The following is a 16,132-nucleotide window of genomic DNA, read 5'->3' as shown; positions in this document are numbered from 1 at the left end:
GAAAGGCACAACTCCTCACCCAGGGAAATCAGCACAGCACTAACGCAACTACTGCAAACACCAGGTAACAGCAGTTACCTGTAACCTGGTTCTTCCCCCAGCGTACTCATCGCTTTTTTTACTATTTTATCAAGATTAGTATAGCATGCTGGCTCTTTATGCATAAGAAAACAAAGTTCCGTAGGCTCTGCTTCACCAGGGAGGGGTAATTACAAATGAGGTCGGTTTGCTCCCAAGAACCAGAAGGCACTGCTATTTTCTTGGCTTCTAGCACCCAGTTTTGAAGAGCGTAAACAAAACCTGAGAACACAGCTATTAGAATCACACGGCTTTACTTAGAAGTGAGTTGCACGGCACACTATGGATTACTTAAAAAAAAAAAAAAAAAACCAAACAGTGTGTTCCTGGCATTTCGCTAATACATGGAACAGGCCACTTCAATTGAAGAAAAGGAAAGCTACATTAAAAAAAAAAAAAAAACCACAACAAAGAAAGGCCAGCTGTACATTCCCCGCTCAAAACTCCCCAACATAGCACTATTAACTAGACAGTCCAGTAGCCAAATACCTGCTGTACAGCTTGCCTTTCTCAAACTGGTTAAAATACCCCAAACTGACATCAGCCGGGGCTGGCTAACTCCACGCACAGTGATCGTAGCACTTTGGCATCTCTGCAGGAGGTGAAAGGTGGTTTGGTGCTGGCTGTGGTTCTCCTCAGCCATCCCGGGACTGGCTAACAAAGCCCAGGTCTGACAGAGGTGGCACCTAAAAAAAAAAAAAAAAATGCATTAAGGTTGCCACTGTGCTTTGACTGCAATCCAGCAAATGAACCAATACCCCACACCCCCCCCCCCCAAATCACCTCCACCTATGCTCCGTAGTGTGTAGGATAGCAGTATGTATATTTAGCAATTTAAAAAAAAAAACCAACACAAAAAAACCACCACCAAAACAACAAACTACTACAGATATTGTTAATCTCCTTGGAAACATTGGAAATAATTTTTCCCCTTTGCAACTGCATGTTTTAAGTGGGCTGTGGGGCACTCAACAGTCTGAGCTAATGGCGGGGGGGGGGGGGGCCAAGGTTATCCTGCCGTTCTAAATTCCTACCTCTTGGTGCTCAGAAGCTGTTAAGAGCCTTCCTGTGCTTCCTGCGCCTCTAGCCCCCCCCCCCGCGGCTTGCTAACAGCCACGAGCCTCTCATCCGACCTGGTTTTAGGGCGCTTCCCACCCGCAAGGTGAGCAGCTGGGGGACGGGGCAGTGGGCAGCTGAGCCCATGTGCCTGTTGCACCGGCCCTCAAACAGCACCCACACTTCCCCTCCCTTTATCCCAACACTGTTGCCCTCCTGGAACACATCTGTCTGCAGTTGTATTTGAAGGCAGATTTCAAGAAATCTGCAAACAAATTTTCTAGCCTGTATTTTACACCTGAATTCACTTGCTTCCCTTTCCCACCATGACATGGCAAGCAGAATTTTTGAGAGGGGGGGAAAAAAAGAAAAAAGAAAACACAAACCCCAAATTCAGCCAACCAAACAAACCAAAAAATATCCCTCATCTTCCCTCTGCTGTTCAAGCAATTTGGGTGGAGCAGCTGCCCGTGCTGGACTGCTGCCGCCCCCACCCCACCCTGCTGGCTCCCTCCAAGGAGCTGCCATTGCTCTGTCCCCCTCTTGGGTTTCAGCAGCTGGTTCACCGACACACTGCTCTTCCCCTGACACACATTTAAAGACGATGGGGCATCCATTTTGAGAGGGTCCTTGCTTGCTTCTCCTTTCAGGCTTTCCAAACATCAGATTGAAAGAGAGAATAATAAAGCCTGATGTATAGTGTTTGCTAATTTAAGTGTCTTCCCTCCCTCTCCCCTGCCACAGAACGGCTGGTTTCCCCCCCTGCTTACCCACTGAGCAGATGTCTGCTGCACCCCCTCATCCTCCATCCCGTCCTCGCCCTGCATGGGACCCACAGCCGCTAGAACAGACTCGTACAAGTGCTCCGCGTGGGTTTCCAGCTCTTCTGACTGTTTTGCAATCAAACCCAGCGTGTCTTTCAGAGCTGGAAAACAAAACATATGATGGAGGTGGTAGTAACATGACAATCCAAGGTCTGTAAGAGCAATAAGAGATCTTGTAAGAAGATGAAGATCAATAAGCTGATCTTCATCCCATCCAAGTTGTGATGCAGAGTTTGGAGGGGGTGGGAAGTGACCAAGGAGACTCCACGTTAAGAGTGAAGATACAGAACTAGGGGCTCCCAAAGGAAACCTCTGGGACTGTAAGAAGCTCATCCATAACGCAGCACTCAACCCCTAAAGCCCCTTTGGTGAGTGCAGACACAGCCCGGCCTTTAGAAATCCCTTGTGCAGGATGCACCAAATCACCAGAGTGACTGCTCCATGCGTGCCGCGCCACCAGCCAGGCTGGGCTGTTTCCCCAAATTGGCTGCCGACACCTGCCCGGGATGCACCGAGCGCAAACAGGGTGTGAAAATCAGCTCCTCCTGCGCTGGACAAAAACATCTCCTCCCAGCTGCAGGCCCAGACTATCCCACAGCCCAGCAGGAACTGGCCATGCTGCCCTTTTAGGATAAAAAAAATAAGAAGGGACCCATCAGAGGCAGAAACACATCCATCACCTGCAACGGATGGCACTGCACAAAGCGAGGGTGAAGGCATGGTGCAACTGAAAAGTGCTTGGAAGTAATTGCTTCAAACCTCCAAGTCACCTCATCGCCAAGTCTCCAGACAGCAACGGAGGTGTAAAACCCTTCTTGTTCCCATTCAGCTGTTGAATGGCAAACTCCGCCCACTGGGGCCAGGGATTTTGGGGGGCAGATGCTACAGCCAGCATCACCGGCTGTGTCCACGACCAGCCCTGCTCAAGCGCTCCTCCTCACCTGGCGAATTTGATGCCATACAGTCAAGCAGAGCTTCTCCCCTCTCCAGCACGCTCTCTGTTAGGCTCCGGTGGTCAGCCACGTCTTTCCTGAACTCCTGGGAAGGGAAGGAGAAAAGGAATGCTGCTTAGAATGGGTTTTTGGAAGAGACGCCTGCAGCAGGTTACCCGGGGAGCAGTTTCCCCTGAGCAGGTTCCCAAATTCGGCTTTGCACACCTGATGCGCCCTGCATCACCCACCTGGACCGTGCCAGCAGTGTCCTGCTTCGTGCTGCTGGCTGCCCACAGCACCCAAGAGAGGGAAGAAAAGCCAGCGGCGATACCTACCAAGTAGCGGTGCAGTGATGCCTTCACGCTCTCGGCGGCCGGCATGGCTGGGACCCAGCTGTCAGTGATGTCCGCGACGTTGTACAGCCAACGAATAAGCTCTTCCAGCTGGCAGCAAAACATCTACTTAACGAAGCATAACAAAAGGGGTTACTTATATATTTCTGCAACAAAAATACAGTAGGGAGAGCAATAGGTGAGCCAGCGGTGCTTCAGAAAGCACCTGCTCCCTCCTGCTCTCCCACCATGGGGCCGGCAGCGTCCGCCTCCCCTCAGCACACAAACATCCCTAAGCTTGGGAAACCAAGGGTCAACAGAAAAAAGAAAAAAAAGGCAAAAAGCAAATTAAACCCCTAAACACACCCCAAAAGCACTGTGTGGCAAGAATTGAGGGTCACCGTGAAATGGCTGCTACAGAGAGGTGTCAGAAGCGGCACCCAGGCTGAAGGAAGGGGTTTGCCTCCACCACCTCCCAGCCGAAGAGACGCCCTCCTCCTCACCAGAGCCACACAGTTAATTTGCAGTTGCTTTTCCCCAGGGGTTTGTCTCATTCAATTAAGTGCTTTCATTTATTTTTAAAGCGTCTCGGTAAGGGATTATTTTTGTAAGATGCTGCATGAAACCCAGGGGCCTCTGCTTTCACCGAAACCAGACTCCAGCCCTGCTCCTGCTCCTCAGGAGTCAGGGTTTTGCTATAAAGCTGAGCTGCTTCTCCCTGCACCGTGATTTAGGGCAACAGATACAGCCTAATGCTACACTAGAAAAGACCCTTTTAGATCGACAGAGTTATTTCCATACAAGAGGAGAGTATGAGTTGCGCCGGTGTTTGCACCTATGTGCATGATAATAATTACTCTCTTGCAAACAGCCCAGCATCGCTTCCAAATTCAGCCTGGGGTTGGGGAAGATGGAGGGGAAGTCGGGGAGCAATCCTGGCTAGGCGGGGAGCACAGCACCTGTGGCAGGATGGCCATGAGGCATCACTCGCCCAAAAAATAAAAATTCACAAAATAATCAGGAAACTGTTCAGAGAAACCCCGCCAGTTATGCCTGGCCTTACTACACCCTTAAGTAGGACCCAGTCTGGGGAGGATGAGTGAGCCTGGGCTGAAGGGCAAGGCCGGCCACACCGCATTAAATAGCCCAAGAGATGGGGCAGGCAGCAAATGTCGGATTTCATGCTGGTTCGGCCCCGAACAGCGGCTCTCATCTTCCCCGCTGCAGCGGTGCTGCAGGACGGGCGGGCTGGGGGAAGCAGAGTGCCACATTTCCACCGAGCCTAGCCCCCCCGGTGCTGAGCTACAGGAAAAGCGAGATGGGCTCTTGCTCCATCAGAAGAAATTATCTGCTCCAGTGAGCCCCCTGCATAAATTACTATCAGCTGCCAGGCACCAAGCATCGTGCAGAAGGGGAAGCCTTAATGTGCAATACGTACAGGCACACCTTATGCAAGATCTTCCTGTATTAAACTTTATTTCTCGTCTCAGCCTACCTTAATGCACTGGGCAAGGGACTCGCTCTGCTGGCTCTTCTTCAGATTCCCCTTGACCTGCGGTTCGTTTAGGTACGTCCCATCCAACGCGTCCCTGAGACCAGTCGGTAGATGAAGCCCCCGCAGAGATGAAGCCCTGTGGATCCGGCCACACGATTCAGTGTTTTCCCAGCTGGGCTTTCGAGAGCTGCAGGGCTGCCAGGGACCATAATCCTCAATATTCCCTCTTTCATCCCTGCCACCCGCTTCTCCAAAAGGAGCCATCTCTGACGAAAGGGGCTGCCTACCATCGCTGTGACATGGAAGGTTAGGGTGATCGTGCCCAGGTGTCCTTATAGTTAAAGAAAGATTGGACAAAAACTGAGCCAGCCTTTCCAGCTCCCGCAGTCTCGGAGGCAGGGAGAGAAATTCTTCATCACCCTCCCACTCTTTCCTCAGAGGGAGCACTCGCGTTGTCGGTAAAAACCTATTACTGCTTTTCACCTGCCCTTTGTAGTTGGGGAAGGAGCTCCTTCTGGTACAGCAGCTTCTCCCATCCGCAGCAGGGAGGCCAAAGGAACCTGGCCCAGCTGTCGTTACATCCTTAGCAAAACCTCTAGAATGATGAGAGGAAGCACTCTTTGCGAAGGATGCTTTTGCAATAGGTAAAGGTTCATAGTACGAGTCAGCTCCTGAGCAGCCTCTTTTTCCAGGCCCCAGGGTGGAGAACCTTTCTGCAGAGGCCACAAACGTCCGACGTCCATTTTCTCCACTTCCCCGAGCCTGCCCACCTCGGCCATAGATACTGGTGGACCTCGATGTGCCCTCGGGGGAAACAGAAAAGCTGTCCAAACCTATTCCTGAGTCATGGAAGAAAGGCTCCGGTATCTTACCCAGCTTGTATCTTGGCTTCAGCGGATAAGCATAATCCAGCAGGTCCTCATACTCTTTATTGGGGTTCCAGTGGGGTGAACTGCGGTCTGGAGATGGGGGTAATGAATCCGGTATGGCACAGGCCCAGTAATCAGCTTGGTAGGACGACATCTCTCTGATGCGCTCCATGGTGGTGCGGTCATCAAGCAGAGGACTGAAGGGCTTGCGCGCCCGCGGCACCCTGTCTTCTGCTGCACCCCACCGGCAACACAAGTCCCGGGCGGCGGTGGCCGCAGGAGAAGGCATGTCCGTGCTGGCCTGCAAGCTTCGGACCGGCTCTTTGGAGAGGCCATTTTCTTCTGATGACAGAGTGGAGAAGCTCAATGCGGAGCGGCTCCGCAGGGTGCTCTCGGGGCTGGGGGCGGTTTGGGGCCGCAGGAGCTCCGGGGTGGAGGAAAATGGGGATTGAGCTCCCAGCCTTCGGTTCCACCGGCCAGCACGGGCATCGTGGCAGCCACCAGCAAGGATGCTCTCCCCTGCAGAGCTGCGCCGGCTGGGAGGGCTGGACACCAGCTCCCAACAGCCCAATGCCTTCACCTGCTCGAGGATGGGGGGGAAAAGAAAAAGGAGAGAGAGAGAGACACATAAAATGAAGCACAGCATCCACACAAAAGGCTCCCTTGTGCCGGGACATGGAGATAAAAGCCAAGCCCTGGACCTGCCGTGAGGAGAGGCTGGAAGGGGAACTCTGTTCTGTCTGTGGGACAGCATGCAGCTGCCCGGGGCCCGGAGTGGGGCTTGTTTTTAAGGAAAGACATCCCAAGGGCCTGGGAGGCTGCACGAGTCATTTGGCAGCAAAAGGCACTTATTTAAGGAGCTCCATCCCAAGCAACTTTCCAGCTCTGTGGTGGCAATACGGGAGCGGAGCGTCGGAGCCCAAGCCCTTCCCCACTGCATGGCTTAGCCCGGGGCTGGGGTAGGCACACTCTGGCTGGAGGAGATAGAAAGCTCTTGCTAGGACAGCCCAGACAAACAAGCCCCCACCTCACCTGGGACCTCCTGGTGATGCAGCAACACCTGTACCTACAATACTCTCACCTGCTGGTCTTCTGAGGAAAGGAACCGGTGGCCAACATGACGAGGCACATCACCACCATCGGTAGCTCTATAAATTAACGTCTCTGTCTCTGAGAGGCTTGCTCTTGCTCTGGGAAATCTGGATGTGGGTGCTGAAGACACTTCTGGGCAGTAGCTTGAGCCTCCCTGGGTAATACCAGTGGCCAAGTGACTGCGTCCGCTCATTGCCACACTCTCCGTCCCTTGCGGGCAGGGCTTGGCTTCCTCTACCCCTAAAAGCCGGTGCAGGCTGTTCGCGAGCTCCGGGTAGTCCGTCTCCACCTCTGCGCAGTCCCACCTGCCATCGCCCTTGGCCTTCCTGCTCAGTGAGGCTTCAGAAAGTGATTTTCCCACATCCACGGCCATCGGGACAGAACTTCTGCAAGCTGAGCTCTGAAATACACAACACATGGCAGCAGCAACTCGCCACCCCCCCTCCCAAGTCCCCCTTTACCCAAGTAAAGAAACTGGGTAGGTCTAATAACAAAGAGCTTAAGCATGTTCTGGGTCAGACCCCAAAAATCATAAAGTTGCATCTCAGAGTGTCAAGCGGGACAGAGTAAAGAGTAAACCTTCGTGTCTCAGCACTGTTTTTTGGTTTCAAGGACATGACACACAGGGAAAATCTAATTAAAGCTCTGGCCGCACTGAGATCAAACCTGTGCTTTATACCTTGCCGGCACGGTGCAACTGTCTCCTGAATTAATGGCCAATCTCACAAACAGTTTGTGCACCATGAGGTTACTGGGTCCAAATGAGACACCGTTACCTGGGACGTAAAGCACATATTAGCATGGCTGAGCCCTGAAGGTCATTGGGTGGAAAGTTGAGGGGTTTTTAAGAGACAAACTCAAAACCTTGAAATGGAAGCCATCCAGAAGCAAGAAGTATATATAGAAAACTAGAGGGGGAGGTAGAAGGCTGTAAAACCAAAACTTGGTGCTTTGCTCTGCAGCTTCTACCTCAATTCATAAAATTAACGCTTTGTGAAATTAATTAATGGAAATACGATGACATTTTCAAGCGTGCTGTACAGCCAAGCCCAAGGCTTCTTGCTGCAAATCCTTCTAACATGAGATATTATTCCTGAAGCCTGAGCCCTGGGTGCTCCATGCATGGAGATGCTCCACCATCACCCTCTCGCTGCCCGCACTGGGCTTGAGCGGGGATCTGCAGCAGGACAACCAAGGAGCCAAATCAAGGAGACTCAGTATAGCACACGGGAGATCTTGTTTTACGAACACCAGCCACAGCCGAGCACCTCTGCTTGCCTTCGCCAAGCTAGCGGAACTCAAAAACACTCTCAACACAAATGACACCTTGCGTGCTCCCCACAGAGCATCGAAACCGCTGCCAAAATCCCCACGTGCAGGCTCTGCGCCACTCAGTCGCAGCCGGGCATCCTCAGAGCCCCAGCAATACTGAAGCCTCTTCCAGCAACTCCAGCCTGAACCAGGGTGCCAGCGTTAGGAAAACACCGGCAGAGTGTTTTTTGCCGGTGCTCACCCAGCTAGTGCCGGGTTAGTGATGGGGAGGCCGGCCAAGGGAACAGCAACAGCAAACTCAACTTAAAAAGACATAAAAAGTAAAGGTAAAAAAAAAAAAAAGGAGGAGGAAAGAAAGTATTCCCAAACAATACTTGGAAGTGGGAAACACATTGATACTCACTCCCTCCGTCAGCTCTTTTGTCACGACCTCATTTTATGATCCACCCCTCCGGCGACGAGGCTTTTCCCATGGGCAGAGCTCATGCACGCAAACAAAGAGCGGCGGGACGACGCGCCGGGTCTCCAGGGGAGACCGAATCCCCGGCACAACCTGTGGCAGGCACCACAGCTGCCTTCCCCCTCCCCGAGAGCCGGGCAGCTATATTCAGCACGGCAGCAGCTGCGGAGCGGGCGAGTAAAGCCTGAGCTGTCTCAGCCTTCCACGCAAGCCGCGTCCCTCTGTCGACACCTGGATCACCCACTTGATCGCTTAAGTTGCTACCAAATACAACCCTACGCGCATCAACGGTATTGCTCTCTTTTTCTCCCCAAAAAAGTTGTATATCCAAACAAAAAAGGCATGGTAATTGCAATAAATGTAATTGATAAACGTGCCCCTGTTAAGTTCCCTATGTATTATATGACAATATACCATTAAAATATATGTAAGCGTATCTATCTTGTTTAACAGAAGGTACATTTCTGATGCTCACAGAAAGAGTATCCCAAACCGCTAACAAACCCATGTGTGTGATTTCTTCACGCAGGCATCGCATAGATTTTTAAGGCCAGTGCTCTCTGAGCCCCCGGAGGCAGCCCCTGCCACCAGCCAGCCTTCACTGACTCCCATTCGGTCCCTCTCAGTTTTGTTTAGACAGTCACGCAACAAGTATTAGCAAACCAAATGCCACAAGGTCAAATCCAACTTACAGGTGATTTAAATGCCTGGAAAATCCCCTGAGATATATTTGTTTACTGGCTTTGAAAGCCAGGGCCTTGGCCGCAAGGATAAGCGATGCTCGCTGGTTGGATTCCTCCTCCTCCAACCAAAACCTACTGAGCAAAAAGCTGCCAGGGTGGCCAGTCGTCAGGTACCGCATATTAAATTGCAGGCTCCGCTTCAGAGCCACACAGCCTGCTTCAAGGGCTGCGCGTAGGCAGTTCAGCAAGGAACATCATTAGTTATCATTATGTGAATGGGCATCTCACTGGGTCTAATCCCTCCTTGCACGTACTGGCAGCGCTGTACATCCAAAAATGATCTGGTAAATATAAATCTTAACAGAGGGGAGGGCGCTGGACACCCGCAGTTATGCCTCAACAATCAGTTCTGTTGTTGGGTGGTGATTTTAAAATATATATACAAAAAAAAGAAAAGCTTAACAAGGCATCAAAGCAGACTTCAAAGTTTTAAATTACCGAATGTCCAGTAATTAATGATCGACCTTGGTACCTCCTTATTTTTAAAAGATGCCGTGACCATCATTACCTCCATCAGATTTAGTGGCTTGAGTCATGCGTCAGTCAGCCCAGTAAAAACAACTGTAAAAAAACATATATAAGCTTGACCTTAAATTTAAAAAGCATGTGTTAAGCAACATTAAAAAAAATTATAGGTTACAACTCAACTGTTATTTTTGTAACTGTACGCTGGAGCACGAGCGTCGAACTATTCTGAACTTTCAAGACTATCTGTTGATCTCATGGATGCAGCATGCAGTGATATACATTTCTATGATGCCATCAGTCTTTAAAAAAAGAGCAAGTGCTGCTTCACAGGTTCATTAAAACTCCAGAAGCTAATTGGAAGCTAAAAAGAAACTAGGAAACTTGCCAATACACACGAGTGAGAGTAAATCTGCTTATTTCAGAATTTGTAAGGATATTCCAAGGGCCACCAGAGATTTCGCTGCATTTTCAAAAGCCTCTAATTCAGGCAGCCAATTTCAATTAATTGCAGGGAGCCTGGATGTGCAACCACACTCGGATGCAAACGCGATGGGGAAGTCACACACATCCCGTACGCAGAGGGATCAGGCAAGAAGTCGCATTTCAAAACGGACTGAAAATGCTAACGCCACTGAGTGCAACTCCCAACTACAAGAGCATCTAGAAAATAAGGTTTCTCACCATTTTCCAACAAAACCGCAAAAATTCAGAGGTCAGGTTGCTGGTGATGGGGATGCGTCAAGATCAAACCTTACGAGGGGAAGAAGCCAGCCCAGATCCTGGGGCAGGACCGACACGGCTCTGAAGAGGGATGTACGATCACAGCTTTAGGCACGGCGGAAACTTTCCACTGGCCTTAAAATCACAGGAAAACGGCCAGAAATCCTGACTACACCCGAGCCCTCAATTGTCTCACCAGTCACGGGGCGGCACAGAAAACGGTACCCAAGAGTGGGGTTTTTTCCAGATAAGAGATGAAGACAGTGGCCATTTCATTCATTTCAACAGCGGCAGGTCCACTGGGACGTCTCAGGGAAAGCGATCCCTGAACTTTTTTGCGTCATCACAGGGAAGCCGCCTGCCAAGGGGCTGCACAAAACCCAGCGGACACCAAGAGTGACGTCCCACCGTGTCACTGGGCTGGCGGACCTCGGCCAGAGCGGCCGACGCTGCCGGAGTCTCCATCTCCCACCAAGTGCAGCTCTGCCGGGAACTTTGGTTGTTGACGTTGGGGGGAAACGCCCGGCTCTCGCCTTTCAGGCCCGCGGGATCTGCGCTCTGCTAGTTTTTTTGCTCCTTCTCTCGCATGCTTTCTGCCCGAAAAGCCTTTCCGCAGCTGAAAAAACGGCAGATTAACCCCCCAAAAAATAAGAAATAAAGGCAACGAAGGCGAGGAGGCACCGCACCCTGGGGATGCCCTGCACCGCTGGAGACACGGATGCACCGCTCCTCGAGTAACGGGGACGGGCTTCCAAAGCGAAAGCCGCTCGCTTCCCCCGCACGCCGCCCGCCGGGAGGCCACAGCAGCAGCCGGAGCTGCTGCTCCTCGGTCCCCCGCCCGCCGCCCCCGGGACCGCCGCCCCGGCCCGGCCCGGCCCTGCCCGGCCCGCACCTACCGAGCGGCGGCCGCCACCGCCGCCACGCCCCTCGCCCCGCGTCCCAGCCAATGGGAGCGGGGGTCGCTACGTCAACAAGGGCGCCCTTGCGGCCCGGCAGCCAATGGGAGCGGAGCGTGGCGCTGGGCCTCGCGGTGCGACCCTGCCTGCCCCCGGCCCTGGGCGGGCGGCCCCGGCCCGCCCCGCCCCGCTCCGCTCGCGGCCCCGGCCCCGCTCCCGGCCGGGCACTGGGTGGAGCAAATTAGCCGCCTGCCACCGGGGACTTGAGGAGCCCCCCGGGACCGGCGGGCGCTGCCGTCGCTGGAGCAGCGTTACCTCCAGTGCCCTTGAGGAGCTTGTTGCAAGTTTAGCGCGTTTCCTTTAACCCTGTACGTTGACCTTCCTGGAGCTAAGCTGTGCGCTGGCAGCCTCTGCTACTCTCCGGGCGTTACCACGCTGTTTCTGGGGTAGAAAACCATCTGAAAATGGTATTGCACGAGCAATGACTGCACGTGTAACGGCAAATGGATTTTAGCATCCCACGAGTGCAACCCAAAGCCCCCTCGGCAGGCGGGAGGGGGTCCTGGTGCAACTCCTTCCTCCCCTTCGGCAGCGCGTGTCCGGGGGCCGGCTGTGGGACGCCAGTCGCGCCCTGCTGCTTGGGCAGCTTTCTGGGTTGAGTCCTCACGACGCACGTTGAAGGGGGCCGCTCTGGGGTTTGCACCCAGCCGGACCTTTCCTTGGGGAATGGGGCAGCTGTTTCCCGACACGTGCCCGTGTCCTGTTAGAAAATACAAACCTTTTTGTTGTTTCTGTCCATAGGCTGATTCTGCTTTTTGTCTGCATCATCTGCTCCTGGAGCCATTTTCTTAGATAATGCTGAGATTTCCTAGAAGTCAGTTACCTGGTAAAGCACTTTATGAGCAGCATGGCTGCCAGCTTTAGGCCATGAAGGACCAAAGAGATCGTCTTGGGTTTTGCTCAGCAGGCTGGCAGCAGGGTGAGGACTACAACCCAGGCATCTCAAGTCCCCGGTCAGTGCTTCAGTCCTCTGGCCCCGCTCCTCAGCCCGCAGCGTGCTCCAGCTCTGTAGTACGGTCCAGATTCCCGGCCACTATGACCTGGCTCTTCCACTGACCTCAGTGGAACCAGCCCTGTTTACCATCCTGGAGGGTCTTGCTTTTTCTCTCTAGGGAAACAGAGTGGGAGTATCTTTTTCAAAAAGCAGAGCTGTAACGCCACGGTATAACATGGCATGGTGCTCTCAGAAAAACTCACAGCCAAGAAAAAGCCCACGTCACCTCTGTTCCTATGTAATATTTCTATATTTGGTGTTTCTTTGATGAATGTTACAGCAGGTCTTCCGTAGGGCTGCACATCCCCCTGCCTTGGATCCACGCTTTTGAGAGTTGGCTTTTTTGTTGGAATTTGTGCAGGCAAAGCCCTTGTGAAAGAAAAATCCTTAAAAATGTTGTTTATTACTTATTCTCCAGGGAGCCAGCTGCCTGCCAGTAGAGGCCAAGCTGATTTCAGGCAAGTCGAAAGGCTGAAACAAACATGGATGGGTCATGATTCATACCCAGGCTCGGCTGTTTTTAGCTGGTTTAAATTACTTGCAAGCTGCCAGACATTGTTCTCGGAGCTGAATAGCGCTTGGCTGTGGTCGCAGCCCCGGCAGGAAAGGTTCGTGTCCTGTTCCGCCTCCGATCAAACGAGTGCCAGGATGTCTACAAGAACAGCCAGAGCACCGCAAAATCTTTCCCCTCTCCTTGGGCTCATGCTGAGAGGGTGTCAATAAACCCTGGTGATCTAAAGAAGAGACTATTTAAAAATTGCAGGGAAATGATACTGATTTTCTTCCGCTGACACCTGGCCCTCTTTGTTAGGAACTTTGCTGAAGAGAAACTAGTTTATTTGATCTATAATGTAGGGTCAAGTCTAGCCAAACTCCCACCCAAGGTCACTCAAGGCTGGCAAAGACTAATACAGATATTTTCTTGGTGATTTGAGACCTCAGGATTCTTTCAGACTTGTGTTTTTCAGCAAGAAGGTTCTCCAGCAGAGACAAATGATTTCACCTAATCTGTGGATGACAGCACTTCTGCAATAATCCCCGTATCTGTGACGTGAAGTAGAGCTTGCTTATGATGATCAGATTTGAAAGCGGGGCATTTCTAGTATAGGAGAAGCTGGGATAGGAAGACTCCATTTTCTTCAAAAACTTCTACCTTCTTTCTGGGAATATCTATGTTTTTGTACAGAACCATATCCGTCAGGAGCAGCAGCTATGTATCCAGAGTTTTAATATGCCCGTAACCAATGATGCGCTGTTATCCAGAGTTTTCAGCACATCAATTTGTAATTTCTTTCTACCTTGAACGGTCTCACACTACAAGCGAGATAGTTAACACTCTGCGATGAAGCCTGGATGTGCACCATATGCTCTTGCATAGCATCTGCACTGTCTTCAGCATCAAATTTCAGTCCTTCAGTGCAAATGTTTGGGATGGATGAGATGTCAGCAAATGCAGGGCTTGGACCTGGCCTATTTGTTCCCAGAGCACTGCTAGCAATATGAATAGAGTACTGCAGAGATAAGAAAGACTGGTCATAATCACTTTGCCATCTTTTGGCCAGCAGTATGGCATTATCTATGGGGAGGATTTGCCTGCGTTTGGAAAATTACTCTGTTTCTGATGCTGTGCCTCAGACAGCCGGAGAGTTGATGTTACATGTAACCCGTTAGTACACCTGCCTGTCTTCCAGTGTTGTTATCATCGAGGTGGGAAGGAGCTGCCACAAGCCGTCTTTGCTTCTGTTGGCTACATCAAAGTGACATTATTCCTCTCCTGTGTTAAAGTTGCTCAGGCACTGATTTATAAAAATACCTCTGCTGCAAGCCGACAGCACTGCATTCCTCGCTCCTTAAGGACAGGCTGGCTGGCAAACTCTGACCTGTGGTTCTGGGCAGGAGCTGTCTTTGTACAAACTGCTCAGAACTCTGCTCACTGTGCGCTCGCTCTGCCTAACCCCTCTCTGAAAGGCGTTTGCAGGGAGAGGTCCTCCTCTACTTGAGGCTAACAATCCTTTTCTTTTCCCCAGAGGTCAGGATTTCCACATCTTGGACCGTTTCCCTTGTTCTCCTCTTGATTCTCACTCTTTGGGCCATGTTTCTTTGAAGCTCAACACCTAAACCTGGTCCAAATCTCCATCACAGGCTTGGCTATGGTTAGGCAAAACTGGTATGGTAGTCCAGGCTGCGTTTCTGTTTACACACCCTGGTATAGTATCTGCCTTAATCCCAGCACCGGGCATTTGAGTCATGCTTCTGACTGCCCGTAGGTAACTTCCTGATCCTGCTCCTTAATCTACCATTTCCTACTAGTATTAGTGTGGTTAATTACTCTCATCTAGATTAATTCTTTGCAGCCTCTGTTGCCCAGACCTTCTCTTAGTTTTTCTGATATTGCTATGAATTTCAGCCCTGCGCTTTTCCATGTTCCCAGACCTTCTCCTCCAGGTGGGACCTGCAGATTTTTCTCTGTTCCGACATTTGTGTCACTAATCAACTATTTATTGTCCTGGACCTAAGGTAGGCCCTGAGGAATCCAGTTGTTCAGCTGGGCAGTCACTCTAGTAACATCTAAATAAGCAGGTTCAAACTCAGCCACGTTGCTTTAGCTTCTTTATAAAGTCATGAGAAGACGCATGAAAAGCTTGCAAACTTTCCCTCACTCTTCTAGATCATCATAGCTACTACTGCACTATTACAAAATATTTCTTAAAAAAGCTAGCTGCTGGTTTTTCTTCCTGAATTTGGAGAAGTGCCTGAAAATATGACTTAAGCACACCCAAGGCAGCCGGCAAATGAAACATGTAAGGCAGGATTAATGAAGAAAAGAGGAAAAACTACAGAGACATCTATTGTAGTGTCAACATTGAAGTGCAGAGCAATGAACCCCAGTGTTAGTGGCTGGGCAATTTCAGTTCTTTACCACTTGGTTGCTCAGCTGGATGGAGTGGCAGGATTTAGCCTGAGAAAAAGGTCAAACAGAAATTGCATTTCTCCTTTCTGGCCACACGATGTACCCATCACACCACGAACAGCTTGGCCAGACTGCCAGCAACAGGAGACCCAGCCACAAAGACAGGTGTTTCAAGTTCCCATATTCCCCCAAAACATCTCCTTACCTCTATCCAGGCCCCCTAAAACAGCCCCACAGCTGCAGATCAGGGCTAGGTCCCATGGTGCAGAGGGGGATGAATGGGATGGAGTTGATGTGGTCCAGACGCTTCACCTTTCCTCTCGTTGGATGAAGGTGACACATTGCTGTGAAATAAAAACAGGAGCCAGCTGGTCAAGAGGTGGTGGCAGCTTTCAATCAACGTGAATTATAATGGGCAATGAATAATTTGGATTAATTTTACTTTTTAAATGTGAGATTTTACTGCTGCTTTCAGTGGGGAATGTGAGAGGTTTCTTTTTCGTTCTAATTGCTGGGATGTCTTGGCCCTTTGTCATGTGTGTGTTGTCCTGAGCAGAACTGAGAGGGTCTGCAAAACTAGAGCTGGGATCTGCAGGAACCAGTCATCAGCGCAGAGATTTGTAAAAGAAATATTTGGACTCGTATGAATGAAAATCTGTTTATGTAAGCATCAGAAGAAATAGTAGAGCAGGGGGGGTTAAGAAAAACTTATATTTAATAACAAGTGACACCACTCCCAGCAAAAAAATTGGGACTATGTTGTTTTTGTCAAGCCCAGAAGGTCTGCACACTGATAAGACTATAGCACACACCACTCATTCGTGAAAGACCCTCCTCTCTGATAACAGGCGGATGGCAGCATATCACCTCTCCCATTCCTTCTCCTGGCAGCCTAGCAGGAAGAGAGACTGCAGCGAAGGACCACCACAA

At 50.9% G+C, this 16,132-nt stretch overlaps 2 protein-coding genes across 8 annotated transcripts in view; both read right to left on the bottom strand.

Moving 5' to 3' along the window:
• Positions 1–315: 315 nt before the first annotated feature.
• Positions 316–15,536, bottom strand: CEP68 (centrosomal protein 68). 7 transcript variants are annotated; one of them, XM_054821252.1, is made up of 9 exons: positions 10,538–11,152; positions 10,303–10,422; positions 9,662–9,714; positions 6,668–7,078; positions 4,718–6,166; positions 3,226–3,348; positions 2,900–2,996; positions 1,905–2,059; positions 316–764 (listed from the first exon to the last, which is right to left on the bottom strand). In XM_054821252.1, the coding sequence occupies exons 3-9, from the start codon at positions 9,665–9,667 to the stop codon at positions 714–716; spliced, it is 2,292 nt and encodes a 763-aa protein (XP_054677227.1). In that variant the 5' UTR covers positions 9,668–9,714; positions 10,303–10,422; positions 10,538–11,152; the 3' UTR covers positions 316–713. The 7 variants fall into 7 exon arrangements, with proteins under 7 accessions (XP_054677227.1, XP_054677228.1, XP_054677229.1 ...); XM_054821253.1 differs by lacking the exons at positions 10,303–10,422; positions 10,538–11,152 and adding an exon at positions 15,408–15,492; XM_054821254.1 differs by having other exon boundaries at positions 9,592–9,714; positions 10,303–11,152.
• Positions 15,408–16,132, bottom strand: part of SLC1A4 (solute carrier family 1 member 4) — a 41,437-nt gene continuing 40,712 nt past the window's right edge. Inside the window, exon 9 of the transcript XR_008576488.1 lies at positions 15,408–15,546. The gene's annotated coding sequence lies outside the window, so the exon portion shown is untranslated. The remainder of the gene's footprint in view (positions 15,547–16,132) is intronic.

This window comes from Grus americana, chromosome 3, assembly GCF_028858705.1.
Source record: "Grus americana isolate bGruAme1 chromosome 3, bGruAme1.mat, whole genome shotgun sequence".
Taxonomy (NCBI): Eukaryota; Metazoa; Chordata; class Aves; order Gruiformes; family Gruidae; genus Grus; species Grus americana.
Note: the sequence above shows the minus strand (reverse complement) of the source record. Positions and strands in the feature narration are given on the sequence as shown.

Excerpts from the sequence above, each read along its gene's own strand:
- CEP68 (XM_054821253.1), bottom strand. Across the intron at positions 6,167-6,667 it reads TTTCCTCAGAAGACCAGCAG|GTGAAGGCATTGGGCTGTTG; the intron begins GTGAGAGTATTG and ends ATCCTCGAGCAG. Across the intron at positions 765-1,904 it reads AGCAGACATCTGCTCAGTGG|GTGCCACCTCTGTCAGACCT; the intron begins GTAAGCAGGGGG and ends TTTTTTTTTTAG.